This window comes from Bombina bombina, chromosome 8 (assembly GCF_027579735.1).
Source record: "Bombina bombina isolate aBomBom1 chromosome 8, aBomBom1.pri, whole genome shotgun sequence".
NCBI classification, from domain to species: Eukaryota; Metazoa; Chordata; class Amphibia; order Anura; family Bombinatoridae; genus Bombina; species Bombina bombina.
The window spans coordinates 205,489,262-205,508,711 of record NC_069506.1 but is presented as its reverse complement, the minus strand read 5'-3'; the positions used below and the strand labels follow the sequence as shown (position 1 = coordinate 205,508,711).

At 39.9% G+C, this 19,450-nt stretch overlaps 1 protein-coding gene across 1 annotated transcript in view; it reads right to left on the bottom strand.

The window, feature by feature from the left end:
* The window catches only part of SHANK1 (SH3 and multiple ankyrin repeat domains 1), a 639,575-nt gene that overhangs the window by 442,280 nt on the left and 177,845 nt on the right, over positions 1-19,450 (bottom strand). The window contains 2 exon segments of the mRNA XM_053691067.1: positions 15,124-15,287; positions 18,279-18,561. Of these exon segments, the coding sequence (XP_053547042.1) occupies positions 15,124-15,287; positions 18,279-18,561 (447 nt within the window).

The window sequence follows — 19,450 nt, the reverse complement described above, 5'->3', positions numbered from 1 at the left end:
GCAGATTTGGGAGGGGCAGCACATCTGCCCTATCCTCTCTCTAAAAGCCAGCACACAGTACAGTGAGCGATAAAATGCAGGCTTTTATGGAGAAGACAAGGCACATGCGCTGATTAAGCTCGCTCTTCACAGACAGTGCTCCTTTAAACCATTGCTTCATTTAGAGCTGCCGGAATTTTTGCAGTGGAAGCGTTCTTGGTGAGAAACTTGCCGGGGATATGCTTACAAGGTGAGGCTGGAGGAGAAGACCTTGTGCCGATATGCTGCCCCCCCTTGTCAGCTGTGGTGGATCTGCGAGCACAGTGCTTATTGCAGGTCTTAGTAACTAACAGACTTGATGCGTCTGTGCACTGCTTAGATCAGCTTGTGATGTCTAATCGAAAACTCTCGGCGCTAATGTATGTTAGCTACTAATAGCTAGCTTTCGCTGCATTCATGAACCCACTAAGTAAATAGTAAATGGACACTTAAAACATTTCATTACTTGAATGATGGTAATTAATGTATGTTGTTTCATGTAAAGGGCAGTGATAGTTTTCAAAGTGTATTCTTCTTTCCCTCCCTTCCTCTCTCCCTTCTTTCCCGTTCTCCCTCCCTCCATTCCTCAACTCACTCCCTCCCTCCCTCATCTCCCTCCCTTATTTCTTTCCCTCCTTTCCTTCCTCCCTCTCTCCCTTCTTTCTCTCAACTCCCTCCCTCCTATCACTTTCTTTCCCTCCCTTGTTTCCCTCCCCCATTTTCTCCTCTCCCTACCCACTTTTCTCTTCTCCCTCCCTTCCTTCTTTCCTTTCCCTCCCTTTTCTCCCCTCCCCTTCTTTTCTCTCCCTTCTCTCAAGGAGAAAATGGTATGAGATGCATGCAATTCAACCCACCTGTATGCAAGTGTTTTGCTAGCCCATTTTCTTTTGAATTGTTATGAAAAAAAAAAAACATTTTACACACGGACCCAATAAAATATTAAGGGAAAAAAGCCCTTTTTTTTGGGGGGGGGCAGCAGAATTTTGAGTGCCTAGGGCAGCACAAAACCTAAATACACCCCTGCTCGGCACCAGTGAAAGTGGCTCCAGTCGCAGATCCTACCATCACGGTGTGTCATGTGACCGGATTTGCGATGGTGTTCTTTTTCGAAGACCGGTGTCCGGCTTCTTCATCCAGATCGCTGCCCTGTTAGGATCCTGGAGGGCTGAGCCTGCTCAATTATCTGGGAAGCTACTCTCCCCCTTTTGAGAACACTCGGTCCACCTGGGAGAGGTTGGCCACTTTTACAAGCTGGAGTGGGGTTTCCTGAGCCAATGGTCACTTGTGGATCACGTCTATGCTTGCCGGTTGATATGCTTTTGTAACCACATTGAGCCTTGAATTTACTTCCCATTGTAAGGATCAAAGCTGCTTGAAAAAGTGTTTTTGGGATAGGAACACTGCTGGGAATCCTCTCAACGCAAAGCATTAGTAAAGGTAATTCAGCGCAACCACACTAAAAGGCAACATTATAGTTGAAGTTTCTAGTGGTTTAAAAAAAAAAAAAAAAAAAAAAGATTAAGATGACCATAGATAAGAAAACCCAGTGAAAATCCAGGCGGAACATCAGCTTTTGACTGACACAGGGGAACTGTTCTGTGATCTATTGCACTCTCAATGTTTCAGTGATATTTTGAAATACAGATTTACTATGGGTAATGTAAAAAAGTAAACTATAATTTTTCATGTCATCTAGGTCTTCTGAATAAACACAGTTTTTATATGTTCCTTTCTGCCACAATAAAGTGGATATTCGCTCTAAAATGTGCTATTGTTCCCTTGTGCGGTGTATCATATAATGCTATACTACAGTGGAATTGAGCCAAAAGATCCTTTTTAGTGTGTCTCAATGATCCTGATCTTAAGCTGTAAATCTCATTCCGAGAGCATTTTGTTTTCAAGATTGACATCCAGCTTGTCTAGATTCCTACTGTAGAAAATATCAACTTTACGTGGTCTGGATATTTTTGGAGCCACTTACTGCAGTTTGTAAATTTAAATATGTTTTGCTGAGCAGGCTGCTTTGTATTTTTCTTACAGCATGCGATTACATTGAACAGTAGGATTGCTGAATGGACTTAATGAAGCATGCTATAAGGGATTCAACAGAAACATGCACATATACAGTGTCTATATTTGCATTCAAATTTATAATATCCCAGTTTTTACTATAGTTTTTACTATATAATATTTGTATATTGTTGTTAGTTTGCAAGCAAAACAATGTTAATTTTTAAGAAATTCAATTTACATTAATTATTTTTTATTTTAGTGGTGATTGACAAATATACACTAATAATAGTAAAACTGCATTTACATATACTAGCTCTGCTCCCCCTACATTCTGAGCCCACATCTGGGTTCAATTTAGGTGAACTATTTTCACCCCACACCTTGTTCCCCTTCCTTAAAATTTTTGGTGTTTTATCAATGTCTTCTCACTAAACTTAACCGGACCTGCGTGTCCGTTACTTCTATGTGTTTTTTTTGGAGCAGGTGTCCTGAGTGTCCCCAATTGTTTCTTATACTTTTGAAAACTGAATAAAAAATATTAAATAAAAACAAAAATAATAATAATTATGTGAAAATACCATCTACTGTACATAACTATAAACCATCTCAGATTTATAAAAATCAATTAATAATCGCCAGGAAATGTCTTAGGAATTAAATAAACATTTTGCTCATTGTTAACTAAATAGAATTTATAAATAGAATTTATTTTTAACTAATAGGAAATTTGTGTGGTTCAATCTTTCTATTTTTTTTTTTTTATTTTTTTTACTATGTCAGTTCTAAAGAGACACAGGTTACTGTTTCATTGAATAACTTTATTCATAGGGATAAAATGAGAGCTTCATTATTTTGGCTGTAAAATAAATCCACAGTAAAATAGCAATTACTGTAGAGGGATCCATTTATCAAGCAGCATATGCAGCTTTAGAGCTCCCGCAGTTTAGTCTCGCTTAAGCTTGCCTGAAGCTGGTCGTTAAAGGGACACTGAACTCAAATTTTTTCTTTTGTGATTCAGATAGAGCATGCAATTTTAAGCAACTTTCTAATTTACTCCTACTATCAATTTTTCTTTGTTCTCTTGCTATCTTTATTTGAAAAAGAAGGCATCTAAGCTAAGGAGCCAGACAATTTTTGGTTCAGGACTCTGGACAGCACTTGTTTATTGGTGGGTGAATTTATCCACCAACCAGCAAGAACAACCCAGGTTGTTCACCAAAAATGTTTTTGCTTTTCAAATAAAGATAGCAAGAGAATGAAGAAAATTTGATAATATGAGTAAATTAGAAAGTTGCTTAAAATTGCATGCTCTATCTGAATCACAAAAGAAAACATTTGGGTTCAGTGTAACCTTAAAGAAGCAGCAGTCTTAAAGTGATAGTAAACTTTAGGCAATCAAATGCCATATATGTAATCTTTGCCATTAAAAAGTATATGTGTACCTTTTTTTTACATATCCATGAAAAGCGTTAAACCCGTGCCTATAGTAATGCTTCTAATACAATGTTATTCCAGCCCACTGGGATGAACTCTTTTTTTTTTTTTTTTGACACTCCAATGAATATCCAATCAGTGTGTACTTGTGTCATATGACATTCTTGAAGATGAACTCTTTGAAAGCCCTTAGGTGTTAGGATCCTTTCAGATATTTTGCTATCAAACCAATCCTGGCCAGTAGTCTTGTTATCCCGGCGTCAAGTGGAATGATAATGAAAAATCTATAAGGATAGTAGTGATAGGACCCAGGAGAAAGATGACTATTGTATAGGAGTATAATAAGGAACTGAATAGCAGGAAGAGACTGTGAAGATCAAAGCGGAGTCGACAAGTCAGGGGTCAAACCAAACAGACACAGGAAGCAGAATCAGAATCCAAAAGAATAGTCAGGGAAATCCAAGGTCAGAACCAATCAGGCAACAAACAAGGTGAAATCAGCAGGCAGAAGAATAGTCAAAGGAGGTCCAGGTCACAAGCCAAAGTTCGATATCCAAATATATAGCACAAAACACACCCAAAACTCAATACAAGGGCAATGAAGTAGAGAAACTGAATGGCATTTAAAGGAAAAAGTGTGCCACAGGTGACGTGATACGTCACAGGTGATGCGATACGCCACAGGTGACGCGAGACGGAGCAACCTGGCATCAAAATAGTTTCATGGCAACCTGGAGTCATAAAAGTACCCCCCCTCAAGATACTTAGGAAGAGGACCCAGGGCTATTGGGATGTTAATGGTGGAAGGAATGAACCAGCCTAGGAGCATGAACATTGGTAGCAGGTATCCAGGTACGATCCACCAACGAATAACCTTTCCAGTCTACCAGATACCACAACTTGGAGCCATGGAGTTTGGAATCCAGAATACGAGACACTTCGTATTCCTGATGACCATCAACCACAAGAGGAGGAGGACAATTGACTGGAGTACTGTGAAGATATTGCAGGTTTGAGTAACGAGACATGAAAAACAGGGTGTACTCAGAAGGCAGAGGGCAAGGCTAGTTTAAAGGAAACAGGACCCACTTTCTGTAAGATAAGGAATGGTCCAACAAACCATGGACCGAGCTTGGCTGAGGGTTGCTTCAACTATAAATGTCGGGTAGAGAGCCATACTTTACTGTCAACTCGAGGATGGACACAAATACTGTAGATCTGTGAAAGTCTTGGCTTTAGTAAGGGAATGGAGTAAAGACTGACGAATGTTCCACCAGTGTCTAATGAGAGAGCGTACTCTTTGGGAAGCAGTAGGAACCTCTGAATCCAAAGTCACCAAGGGAAATGTTTGAGGTAGATATCCCAAAGCTGCTTGAGCTGGAGTAATTTTTAGGGTGGCATTCCATTGAGTGTTGTGGGCTAATTCGGCCAGAGGTAACAAGGAGGTCCAATTATCTTGATGAGCATTCACATAGTGTCGAAGGTAAACTTCCAAAGACTGATTGGTACTCTAAGTGAGTCCATTTGTAATTTGCGGATGAAATGCTGTGAAAAGAGATATAGTAATACCCAGTTGTTTGCAGAAAGCTCTCCAGATCATAGCCACAAACTGAGTTTTCCGATCAGAAACAATATCAGTGGAAAGACCACGGTGATGGAGGATATGTTGGATGAAGAGGCAGGATAGTTTCTGTGCTGTAGGTAGACCAGGTAAGGCAATGAAGGTGGCCATATGGGAGAACCGGTCAACAACTACCCATACAGTAGTTTTATCATCTAAAGGAGGCAGATCAGTGATAAAGTCCATAGTTATATCGGTCCAAGGAAGAAGAGGAACAGGAGTGGATGAAGAAGACCTGGAGGTGGTTTTCTGGAGGTCTTATTAGAGTTGCAGAAAGAGCAAAAAGAAACATTTTTTAGCATAATTTAGTAAAGTCAGCCAACATACATGCCTTCTCAGCCTCTCCAGGGTATATTTGATTCCAGGATGTCCAGAGAATTTGTTGTCATGTGCCCAAGCAAAAAGTTTGACACATAGCTTCTTAGGTACATAAAGACAATTGGTAGATAGATTAATGTTAGAGGGAATTCGAGTTTGTGCAGTCCTAAACTCTTGAGGGCAGAAGCATCAATATGAGCGATTATTTTATCCGGAGAGATGATGGTCTCAGAAGAAGACATGGTTACTTTAGAAGGGAATTGTCTGGATAATGCATCCACTTTGACATTTTTAGTCCCGGGAAAAAAAAACAACACAAAATTGAATTGTGAGAAGAATAACCACCATCTGGCTTGTCGGGCATTGAGTTTTTGGCAGATTGGACATAAAGAAGGTTTTTGTGATCAGTGAGATTCACAAAATGAATATGAGTCCCCTCTAATAAGTGTCACTATTCTTCCAATGCCATCTTTAGGGCTAACAATTTCGAGAAAATAAAGCAACTGGGTGTATTCAAGAGGTTTTTGGATCTCTTTGGGAAAGGATTGCACTAGCTCCAACATCAGATGCATCCACTTCTAAGATAAACTGGTTCGCAGATTTAGGATGATGAAGTAGAGGGGCAGAACAAAAGGCCTCTTTAAAGAGTTTGAAAGCTTGGATGGCAGTCTCAGAGCAATTGTTTACATTGGCACCCTTACGTGTTAAATTGGTAAGAGGGGTACAAATCGAAGCAAAATTCTTAATGAACTTTCGGTAGTAATTGGCAAATCCTAAGACCCTCTGTAACTCTTTCAGGGTAGTGGGTTGCGGCCAGTCAAGAATGGCAGATAATTTACCAGAATCCATCTCAAATCCTAGTTTGGATATGATGTAACCCAGGAAAGGGATTTTCGTTTGATGAAAGGAACATTTCTCGAACTTGGCAAAAAGATTATTATCCCTGAGTCATTGAAGGACCAAATGAACATGCTTAATGTGATCCTCTGGGTTTGCAGAAAAGATCAGGATATCATCTAAATAGATGATCACAAATTGATTCAAATAGTCTATGAATACCTCATTCACAAAATTTTGAAAGACTGCTGGGGGATTACATAGCCCAAAAGGCATCACAAGATATTCATAATGTACAAACCTGGTATTAAAAGCAGCCTTCCACTTATCTCCGTCTCAGACACGGATCAAGTTATAGGCTCCCCTAAGGTCCAATTTTTTGAAGATAGCAGACCCTTTCAAATAGTCAAACAGTTTAGGTATGAGAGGTAGCAGATAACTATTCTTGACGGTAATCTTATTAACAGCCCGATAGTTGATACAGGGATGTAATCCTCCATCATTTTTAGAGACGAAGAAGAATCTTGCCTCTGCCGGTGAAAAGGATGGACGAATGAAGCCTCTCTCAAGGTTTTCCGAAATATATTGCTCAAGGGCTTTAGTCTCAGGAACAGATAATAAATAAGTCTTAAGGCTGTGACACACTGCAAGCGATGCGGCGCGAGGCGATGCAGCTGCTTCGCACCGCGTCGCATCGCTTCTGAAGTTCAATTATTTAATCTCTGAGTGCTCAGCTATGCGACCTGATGCAGCAGAGTGCTCAGAGATGAAAAGGCAGGACACACTGAGCGCGTACAGTTGCATCTACACGCAGCACGCTGCTCCGCTTGCAGTGTGTCACAGCCTTTACCCTTACGTAAAGCGGAGCCAGAAAGGAATTCAATAGGATAGTCAAATACCCGATAAGGAGGTAATTCTTCGGCTTTAGATTTGGAGAAAACATCAGCAAAATCTTTGTACTCTGGAGGTAATTCTGTATATACGGAGACAAAGGCTATATTGCAGGAAAGTCTTTTGAGTGAAACATGACTATAGTGGTCAATGCACTGCGCACCCCAGGACAGAAGATCCCCAGAAGACCAACAGAAAAGAGGATCATGAGTCTTGAATCAAGGTAAACCCAAGATTAGTGGGTATCGGGAAGAAGAGACCAAGTTGAAACTCAAGATTTCTTTATGAAGCACTCCTGCGGTAAAATGCAAAAGTTTGGTTTCATATTGCATGATGCCAGTACCCAATGGTTGACCACTAATAGTGGATAATCTGAGATGAACAGCCCTGAGGATAGTAGGAATCCCATTCCTAAAGGCAAATTCTTCATCCATGAAGACTCCTGCAGCTCCTGAATCCATCATGGCTTGTAAGTGAAGGGTAGTAGCATTAAAGTGCAGGGTTACAGGAACAGAAAACATCATTTGGGAAGAGATAGAATATTTGGTATGACTTAATTCAGTTCCTCCCACCTAAATTAAGCTTTGTCTTTTACTGGACGGGTTGGACAATTACATAAAAGGTGACCCTTTTGTCCACAATATAAGCATAACCCCAAGCTACACCTAAGTTGCTCAGAGTTTGAAAGGTGAAGGGATCCAACTTCCATAGGTTCTTCAGTATTTTTACCAGATGAGCTTAGGTATGTAGGTGGTTGAAGGAATGGGGTTCTATTGGGTTATCTGCTGGGCTTTCGAGATCTCTCAAGTTCTTGAATCCTTTCTAGATGCTGATTATCTAATTGGATACACATCTCGATGAAGGAGTTAAGCGATTCAGGAATCTCACTATAGACCAATTCATCTTTCAGATGGTCAGATAACCCCTTCTAAAATGCAGCTTTTAGTGCTTTGTTATCCCAACCTGTCTCAGCAGCAAGGGTCCGGAAGTCAATAGCATATTGGGATACTGGACAGTTACCCTGTTGAAGATCCAGAATAGATAATTTAGCAGTGACTGTTCTTCCAGGTATATCAAAGACACTCTTTATGGTAGAAAGAAAGTCTCAAAGTGGTTAAGTACCGGATTGTCTTTCTCAATAAGTGGCGATACCCAGGTCAGAGCCTTGCCTTTCAGAAGAGAGATTATAAAAGAGACTTTAGTTTTAGAGGAGGAAAACACTGAAGGATTACATTTGAAGTATAGCAGACATTTATTGAGGAAACCTCTGCAGTTCTCTGGATCCACATCAAATTTTTCTGTCAAAGAAAGTTTCAGAGAAGTAGGCTCAGTAGCGGAGACAGACTCTAACCTGGAGGTACAGGTGCAGAAGTTGGAACTGAGATGGAGATAGATTCTGAAACATAGCAATAACTTGGTCCAACTTGGAATCTAGATTTTGTAATTGTGCAGCATGAGCACCAAGCAACTGACCTTGATGTGTTACAGCTTTAGCCACTTCTTCTGGGCTAGTCATGGCCCACTTCATTACCTTACCTAGTCTACCTACAGCACAGAAACTATCCGGCCTCTTCATCCAACATATCCTCCATCACCATGGTCTTCCCACTGATATTGTTTCTGATCGGAAAACTCAGTTTGTGGCTATGTTCTGGAGAGATTTCTGCAAACAACTGGGTTTTACTATATCTCTTTCCACAACATTCCATCCACAGACAAATGGACTCACTGAAGTTTACCTCCGCCACTATGTGAATTCTCATCAAGATAATTTGTCCTCCTTGCTACCTCTGGCAGAATTAGCCCACAACACTCAATGGAATGCCTCCCTAAAAACTACTCCAGCTCAAGCAGCTTTGGGATATCTGCCTCAAACCTTTCCCCTGGTGACTTTGGATTCAGAGGTTCCTACTGCTTCCCAAAGAGTACGCTCTCTCATCAGACACTGGCAAAACATTTGTCAGTTTTTACTCCATTCCCTTACTAAAGCCAAGACTTTTGCTAATCGTGACAGATCTATTTGTGTCCTTCCTTTAGTTGGCAGTAAAGTATGGCTTTCTACATGACATTTGAAGTTGAAGCAACCCTCAGCCAAGCTTGGTCCATGGTTTGTTGGACCATTCCATGTCTTACAGAAAGTGGGTCCTGTTTCCTTTAAACTAGCCTTGCCCTCTGCCTTCTGAGTACACCCTGTTTTTCATGTCTTGTTACTCAAACCTGCACTATCTTCACAGTACTCCCATCCAGTCCATTGTCCTCCTCCTCTTGTGGTTGATGGTCATCAGGTATACGAAGTGTTTCATATTCTGGACTCCAAACTCTGTAGCTCCAAGTTGTGGTATCTGGTAGACTGGAAAGGTTATTCGGTGGTGGATTGTACCTGGATACCTGCTACCAATGTTCATGATCCTAGGCTGGTTTGTTCCTCCCACCGTTCCCATCCCAATAGCCCTGGGTCCTCTTTCTAAGTATCTTGAGGGTGGGGTACTGTTATGACTCCAGGTTGCCATGACACTATTTTGATGCCAGGTTGCTCCGTCTCGCATCACCTGTGGCATATCACATCACCTATGACGTATTGTGTCACCTGTGACTTACTGCGTCACCTGTGGCGCACTTTTTACTTTAAATGCCATTCCGTTTTTTTCTACTTTATTGCCCTTGTATTGAGTTTATCTCTGGGTGTGTTTTGTGCTATATATTTGGATATCGAACTTTGGCTTGTGACCTGGACCTCCTTTGACTATTTTTCTGCATGCTGATTTCACCTTGTTTGTTTCCCTGTTGGTTCTGACCTTGGATTTCCCTGACTACTCTTTTGGATTCTGATTCTGCTTCCTGTGTCTGTTTGGTTTGACCCTGGCTTGTCGACTCCGCTTTGACCTTCCCGGTCTCTTCCTGGATTCAGATCCTTATTATACTCATATACAATAGTCATCTTTCTCCTGGGTCCTATCGCTACTATTCTTATAGATTTGTCATTATCATTCCACTTGACAACGGGATAACAAGACTACTGGCCAGTATTGGTTTGATAGAGAAATATCTGAAAGAATCCTAACAGATATTTTGCTATCAAACCAATCCTGGCCGGTAGTCTTATTATCCTGGCGTCAATTGGAGTAATAACCAAAAATCTATAAGGATAGTAGCGATAGGACCCAGGAGGATGATGACTATTGTATGGGAGTATAATAAGGAGCTGAATACCAGGAAGAGACCGGGAAGGTCAAAGCGGAGTCGACAAGCTAGGGGTCAAACCAAACAGACACAGGAAGCAGAAGCAGAATCCTGACAGGCAAAACATGTCAGCAGCAGTTTTCTGCAAGCAACTGCTATCATTGTGACCCTCTATGATTATGTATTCATGGATTTTTTATCTGGAATAATAAATCAAGTTGTGTTGAAAGCCGTCTGCATACCATCGTTTTTTCATCTTACTGCATATCATCAGGCAGCAGAGACTATCCTTTTGTCCCTGGAGTCCCGCATCAGCTGGTATCAAAGTTTGCTGAGGGCTTGCATACACGGACAAGCCGATTGGTTCTGATTGGAGCTGAAGGGTCACAAGGTGTGAGTCACTCCCCCTGCAACGTAGGACGCCGGAATGCTGAATTTCCACGTGGATGGAGGCTGCTGACAAGCAGCACATTACAGAACGCCAGTAGTATTGCAGGTGAAGATGCTGAATTTTACTGGGTCGGCTTGAATGGTGAGTCTGGGTCTAATTGACCATTCGCAATATAGGCGATTTGCTATGCCACCATTGTTATAGTTACACCCCCGGAGCTGCAGTTTGGATTGCGATTCCTCTGTCCTGCATCTATTGTGCACTTGCTAAATGCTAACAGCTAACAATACTTTCTGTCCTTACATTTCTTATTCTGGCGTGCTGGGGTGACTACACTCTACGTTGATCCTACTACCTGGAACTATGACTCAGGGTCTCATCACTACTAATTATTGGGACTTTATGTCTACAATGTACTTTGAATGGTACTTTACATTATCAATCCGGGTTTAAAAAGTGTAATTGTGGATTTTACTATTAGTATATATATATATATATATATATATATATATATACATATTTATGTATATATATATATATATATATATATATATATATATATATATATATATATATATATATATACATACATACATACATGTGTTTATATGTACGTATATATGTATATACATACATAGGTACATATATAATCACATATATACCCACACATATACAGTACAATGCCTTGCAAAAGTATTCACCCCCTTTGGCATTTTTCGTGTTTTGCTGCCTCACAACCTGGAATTAACATGGATTGTTTGAGGATTTGCATCATTTAATTTACAGAACATGCCCACAACTTTGAAGATGTTTTTTTTTATGTTTTTATTATGAAACAAACAACAAATAGGACAAAATAACAGAAAAAGTCAATGTGCATAACTATTCACCCCCTAAAGTCAATACTTTGTAGAGCCACCTTTTGCGGCAATCACACCTCCGCAGACATAGCGTTTTCTTTGATGGCCAAAAAGTTCAATTTTAGCCTCATCAGAACAGAGCACCTTCCTCCATACATTTTGGGAGTCTCTCACATGCCTTTTTGCAAACTCAAAATGTGCCATTTTGTTTTTTGCTGAAAGTAATGGCTTTCTTCTGGCCACTCTGTGATAAAGCCCAACTCTATGGAGCGTACGGCTTATTGTCGTCCTATGTACAGATACTCCAGTCTCTGCTGTGGAACTCTGCAGCTCCTCCAGGGTTACCCTAGGTCTCTGTGCTGCCTCTCTGATTAATGCCATCCTTGCCCGGTCCATGAGTTTTGGTGGGTGGCCGTCCGTCTCTTGGCTGGTTTGCTGTTGTACCATGTTCTTTTCATTTGGTTATTATAGATTTGATGGTGCTCCTGGGGATCATCAAAGATTTGGATATTTTTTTATAACCTAACCCCGACTTGTACTTCTCAACAACATTGTCCCTTACTTGTTTGGACAGTTCCTTGGTCTTCATGGCAGTGTTTGGTTAGTGGTGCCTCTTGCTTAGGTGTTGCAGCCTCTGGGGCCTTTCAAAAAAGGTGTGTATATGTAATGACAGATCATGTGACACTTAGATTGCACACAGGTGGACATAATTTCACTAATTATGTGACTTCTGAAGCTAATTGGTTGCACCAGAGCTTTTTATGGGCTTCATGACAAAGGGGTGAATACATACGCACATGCCAATTTTCTGTTTTCTATTTCTAAAAAAATAGTTTTATGTATATATTTTTCTAATTTCACTTCACCAACTTATCCTATTGTGTTCTGATCCATCACATTCAGATTAATAAAACATTGAACTTAAGGCTGTAATGTAACAAAATAGGTAAAAAGTCAAGGGGGGTGAATACTTTTGCAAGGCATTGTATATATATATATATATATATATATATATACTAATAGTAAAATCCACAATTACACTTTTTAAACCTGGATTGATAATGTAAAGTACCATTCAAAGTACATTGTAGACATAAAGTCCCAATAATTAGTAGTGATGAGACCCTGGAATACCAGCTTGAGGGACCTCCTCATGAGACAGATCCGAGTCACTGTTACAAACAAAACACTTGGCTTCAACCAAAAAAGCTTGGATGTTATCGGTGCATAGGATGCACCACGTGCAATTCCATGCTTCCAGGAGCTACATTCAGCCATCCCCACAAGAAGAAAAAGTTCACGATAAGACATCGGTTGACATGCACAACGTTTGTCATCTACTTATTGAGTTGTAGTTGTGCGAAGTTCTATGTGGGCAAAACATCTGATGACGCCCGAACCCGGATGGCGAATCACCGCTCGGCCATTAGAGCGGCAATTAAGGATCAAAAGAGTGACCAACTGGTCGCTAGGCACTTCCTGGAGGCTGGACACAATCCTACTGATCTACGCTTTGTCCTTATAGACCACGTTCCCCCATTGAAAAGGGGTGGTGATAGAAACAGAATCCTCCTCTAAATCGAAGCCAAATGGACATACCGGCTGAATACCATCCAAACATATGGACTAAATTCAATGCTGGATTGGCATTGCTTTCTTTAATACTCATTTAATGGGCTGTCTAATGATCCATTTTCTATGAGAGTCCATGAGCCATTGGAAGTTGGTAGGTCCACTAATTCATCAATCACCTATTTAATTATAAGTCAGGTATCAATCCATTTTGCTATTCTATTTGACCCTAACAGTTATATATGGCCATTTATCTGTTTAATGTTATCTACATTTGGCGATATGGTGCCACTGTATATTAATTGCTACACATATGGCCTTTATGTTTGGCTATTAATCTCCCTTTCGAGTATATATTTTTACATATTTCTATTTTTGATAGTTTTGAAACAATGTTGCTTTAATGAATAATTACCAGTGTGTGCCTTTAAGGTACCGCTCAACAGTTTTTATGTACATTATACAATCATGATATTTTGACATTTTGGACATAGGTAGGAGCTGTTATTTGAATGTGCATTGTTCCTCTTATATGATATGTAATTATCAGTGATGTGCCTTCGGTAATATCAGCGTGTCTCCGGGTTGACAGCTGGTGTTTTGTTTACATCTGGTAGCGTAGTGACGTACCAGACGCTGCTTCCTGGTGATACACTGATAGCGCCGCCCCTTGGCTTGTTTGTATGCGCGGTCTGTGTTCCTGCTCCGTTAGGTATGTTAGTGCAGCGTTTGTACCCTTTACTGTTTATTTATTTGTAAGTGTCCGATATGGATTGCATGCTCGCTCTTAACTAATGCAAGGACTCTAACATAAAGATCTGAAGCACGATGAATAGGGCTTTTATGCAATGTGCAGATTCAATTTATGTCAGTACCATGTATGACTTTATTATAACAACTATTATATAGTAGGTGGCAGCATATGTAAGCTACGGATTTGAATAGGTTCAACCTAGATGTATCAATGAGATCTGTTATTGATTTTTATTTTTTTACTCTCCTATTCATTGGGGGAGTTGTATGGGTGTTCACATTGTTTGGGAGGTTGCTATGACAACCTTTGGCGGTTTTTTCACTTTGGGGGTGGGTCTTGTGTTTCATTTGGTGTTTGTTTGTATAAAGGGATGCATTTTGTATGTGTTCTCTGTCTGAGGAAGGGGATACGGTCCCTGAAACGTCACATAAATAAAGATATTTATTTAAAGGACCAGCGAGTGCTGCCATCTGTTCATTGTTATTATATATATATATATATATATATATATATATACCTGTATATATTCATATAGATATATAGATATATATTTTACAAAAAAATGTTTATATATATATATATATATATATATATATTTATAAATTAAAAGAACATTTTATCCTATGTGAAGAACAAAGGAAAGTAAAATATTTATTATGCACTTTGGGTTAAAACTGCAGGTCTTATGCGGTGTTGGGTTAAGGTGCACTCTCCATTGAAGTCTATGTGAAGAAGAAGTTTGCGCGGTCTCGATATCTAAAATCCTGAAATTATTGTGCCTCAGGTTTCGCATGCATGCTAACTTTTTACTTTCAGTTTGTAAAACGCGCACTATCCTACACACATTACAACTTTACTTTTAATGATATTAGCGTGAGTGCTAAATGCCGCTGCATTTATAATCTGGCACTGAATTTGTAATTTAAACCCCCCCAACTACTCTGACCAGGGTGATTGTCATCCTCTGCTTTTGCACAATTGTTTACACAAGAGCAGGGGGCAGTGTTGCATGAGCAGCCACTCATGCAATAATAATTTACAAGTAGACTAGCCAAGATCAAAGATGGACAGGTTCCCTATCTGTCCGCCCACACAATGGTAAATGGAGCCCATAATTTGTTGCATACATTTATGTGGCAGCTAAGGGGTTAATCTTGTGAACGTATTCCTTTTTCAAGAATGCCATTTTACGTATAAAATCATCTAACTGCTTGAAACATTAAGGGATAAGTACCTTTGACCTTTTCTCCTTTGCTGAGTGATATCTCTCCTTCTCCTTGGGACTGGTAGGGTTTTATGGCCACAAATGTACGTCCTGGCACTGCAGAATAAAGCTTGCGCTTGCTCCGGTGATTCACAGTACCGCTGGTAGATGATTCTTTAGTGGACCCACTAGAACTGTAAAAAAGAGTTACATTGTCAGTGTCACCTACTAAATATAGCAAAATAGCAGCATAATCACAACTATAAGTTTTACTCAAAAAACTTCTGGCTTAGAGTCTCTTATACTATACTTTAGGCAATGGTCCTGAACCAATTATTATCCATGATGCCAGAACATCTCCACTTGCATACAACTGATGTAAAAAAATGACTGAACCACTAGGCATAGCCAATGGTAGGTCTGTTTTTATTCCTACTGTTGTCTACTTTACTGTCCCACTCAGTTTCCAACTCCAACTATTTTTTCAGTTACAGCAATACATTTTTATTTAATGAATGTGTAAAAAGAAAATGGTCTATTTTATGTTAGAACAGTTTATTATTGCACTGTGTTTGTATATAGCTATGGGAATAATCACAATATTGTGCTTGTTTTTGTCAGACAACAAATTCTGAACGTTAGACGGAATTGATTGTTACCTTCAGAACACGACATAAAATAATTATTTGGCTTATTAATCATGAAATACTTTTATTAAAATAAATAATAAAATGGACAAGATTAAGGACAAATGGTAATAAATGGAATTTATTTATTTCATCACAGGTTGAAGGACCTATATGTTGATAGATCCCATTTAATACTGATTTAGCTCCCTTTTATTAGTGTACAATTGCTTTATAGTCATTTTTAATGTTAATTTGATTGAGCAGGTGGCATTTGTATTTGTCTGGTAAAATTGTCATCTAACACAGAGGTGGTAATGTCAGTGTGTTTTGCTCATGTGCAATGTTACATCTGAAAACTATTTGTGGTACCCAATAATGAGACACCACAGCTGCGGAACCTTGTGGTGTCTATACATGAGAGTAAACACATATTTTAAGCCCTAAATTATCTAAATCTCATACGGCTGAGGTGGACTTTATACGTTGGTTTACACGCTCGGATTGTGGAATAATTGCAGCAGTCTTCATTCTGAAAATTGACCTTCACTATTGCCTTTGTTTTTTTTGGTGTTTTTAATGTTTGTAAGTAGCCATTTGTCTTAGCGCACTTACCGATCAATAAATTGTACTTCACTTGAGCCAGGCTGCGCCTGTCCTGTTTTTTGTTTTTTGGGATTATGTGAGACTGTGGCTCCTATGGAGGTACCGGGCTGTCTGGAGGGGCGGGAATGGCGGGAAAATAGTGGGATTGTCCTTTGTCTTATCAAGATGAGCTGTGTGTATAAAAGGAGTGTATGTTGTACAATAAAATCAGTTCTTATTTCACCTGAATGCTAGTCTGTCTAGTCATTTAGGTGGGCTCCTGCTAGAATTACTTTCCTGGGCTACATAGAAATCACTTTCCTGGGCTACATAGCAGCCTGTTCCAGGCAGAGGAAGGACACTCTGGCAGAGCTACCTAGTCTTGGTAGCTGGAGTCTGCCACAGGGTGGGACCTTGTGTACTGGTGCTGTTGGGCATCAGGGGTCGCTACAGGCTGTGGTCACTTGCCAGCTACATAGCTGCAGTCAGCAGGGAGGAAGCAAAACCCGTTTGGCGGAGCTACCCAGTAGGGGTAGCTGGGGTATCCGTCACACCAAGGACCAAAGGAGCTGCATCAGAGGACCGGAGGAGCGGCAGCAGAGGAGCTACCAAGGACCAGAGGAGCCGTCAAGGACTGGATGAGCCGTCACTGTCTTCTGGATTATGTCTGATGAAGAAAAGAATAGGACTGTTTGGATTTTTTTGGTTTCCTGTATTTTTTCTTTTCTTTTTTCCTCAGTATCATTGTTGATTACTTCTGATGAAGATAAGAAGAGGACCTTTTGTATTTGTTTGGCTTTGTGGAACACTTCAAATACAGCCTCCCCCCTCACCAAGCTGATATTGAAGATCAGTGGCCATGTTGTTGGACTTTTGTTGAAGCTGTAATCCTTATTATTTCCTATGGGAGACACATTGCCACTTGTTGCGAGACTGGCAAGGCCAAAAAGGCAAATTTTTATTGGACTGACGATGTCTTGATCATCAGGGCCTAGGTGAGAAGAAGGGTAGGTCCAGTTTGGTGTATCGATTACATTTGTGTGTTTAATAACATTGTTGCTGTTATTTTTATGCCAAACATTCTGGTCTGGTGTCTTTATTTTACTGGGTCTTTGGTAAAGGATTAAATAGTTTAAAGAGACATTGGGGCATATGTATCAAGCTCCGCTGCTTCATAACCTGTCCGCCTGCTCTGAACAGGCGGACAGACATCGCCGGAAATCAACCCGATCAAGTACGATCAGGTTGCTTGACACTCCCCTGCTGGTGGCCTAATGGTCGCAAGTCTGCAGGGGGCAGCGTTGCACCAGCAGCTCTTGTGAGCTGCTGGTGCAATTCTGAATACGGCGATGGTATTGCTTGCTGTATTCAGCGAGGTTTGTCGGACCTGATCCGACAGACCTTGATAAATATACCCCATTAAATGCCTTGTGTAAAAATGCTCCTTGCCCTATACTCCAAAAAGAGCCCACAAGTTACATAAAAGATGACAAACTGAGAAGTTGTCACTTCCCAAGATAATTGAAGCAGCCCACAATGTACATCAGGGTTGAACATCATAAGCTTAAGTCAAAACATTAATTGATATTGCAAATAGCAAGAATATACAATGATAGGATGACTAGAAAGCAATGCAGGCTGCAAAGAATCAGAAAGACCACAAAGTCAATGAACAGATACACATTTTATCAATAGAACATAAGGAATTGTGTAAATCAAGATAGGAGAACACTTATTGCCAGAAAAGCTGACTAAATAATCCAATATGGACACCACAATAATAGTTTGCAAGGTAGAATATTCTCATATACATACTGTATGCCCAGTATTTACTCATTATAGGATGCACAGTTTCTGCTTATCATTAAGCATGACCAAGCACAACAAACAAACCAAGGAAGCCATAACATATTTGAGAACATGGTTTACAGAAAAATAATGATGAAATAATCAGATTTCCCTTTTAAAGAGTACCTTGGCCGACCACGGGGCTGTTTCTTAGATTCCTCTGTGTGGCGACCTCTAGAAGGTGACCGACTTCGAGCTCCACGTGGACTGCTAGAGCTGCGTAGAGTTCCCCCCGAGGCCTTTTGTCCCTGCAGTGTGACAGTGTTGGCTGTAGAGGCAGAAAATGCCATCCAATCAGGCAGTGAGAGGCTGTTATCACTGTTGGCACGAAGAAGAACATGGGGTACAGAGAGAGCTTTTCCTCCCTCCCTACGATGGACAGCATACGAAGGAGATTCTTGAAAGGGCACTGAAAGCAAAATGGTAAGATTAGTAAATATTTTGCATTTTTTTAATTTATGAAAAGTGTTTTCTGATGGCTTGGAATACTGCTGTAAGATTGTCCTTATATAAGGTATAGGTGGTGTTTTCCAGCAATGAATACAAAAACCTTCTTATAAATAGGTTTTCAAATATACAGGAATGGCTTCAAATTTGAAAATTCTACTTTGTTTGAAAACGCTAACTGTTTGTAATATGAATCATACTTTGCTAACATCATAGCTGCATTTTTGTAACTATTACTTTTGCTTATATGCAACACAGGATACCAACCCTTAGAGCACTGGTTTTCAAACCTGTTCTCAAGCCTCCCTAACAGGATATATTTTGAGGATATCTGAACAATCAGCTGATTAGTAAACATTGTTACTTTACCTGCTCTCATCCAAGGTAATCCATAAAACCTGGATTGTTTTAAAACCAGTGCCTTAGAGGGACATGCTACTTGAAAATGATGGAGCATATCATTAAAAAAATACCTAGACAATATCATCCATATGTAAAAAGATAAGAAATTTTACCTCAAAATCTCCTTTTACCAATATACAACAGTAAAGAAACTTTAAACACCCTATTTTGATGATTGACCTGTGACTTGCAAGGGACCATGTGCAACTGTTATATGTAGGTTTATTCATTGTATTCCCCTCCTTAGTTTAGAGGAGCTTACTATAAAATCTAGTGAGAGTTTGGATTAAATCCCACAACATCACAGTAAAGCAAAGTGTGACCTCAGCACTGCAGATTGGTTGTTTTCTTTTCACCATACAGCTGACAGCATAAAGAATAGCTAAATGGTAACTGCTCACATAGAAGTTACTGTGGTGAGCTGATCTTATTTTTAATAAAGAAAAACC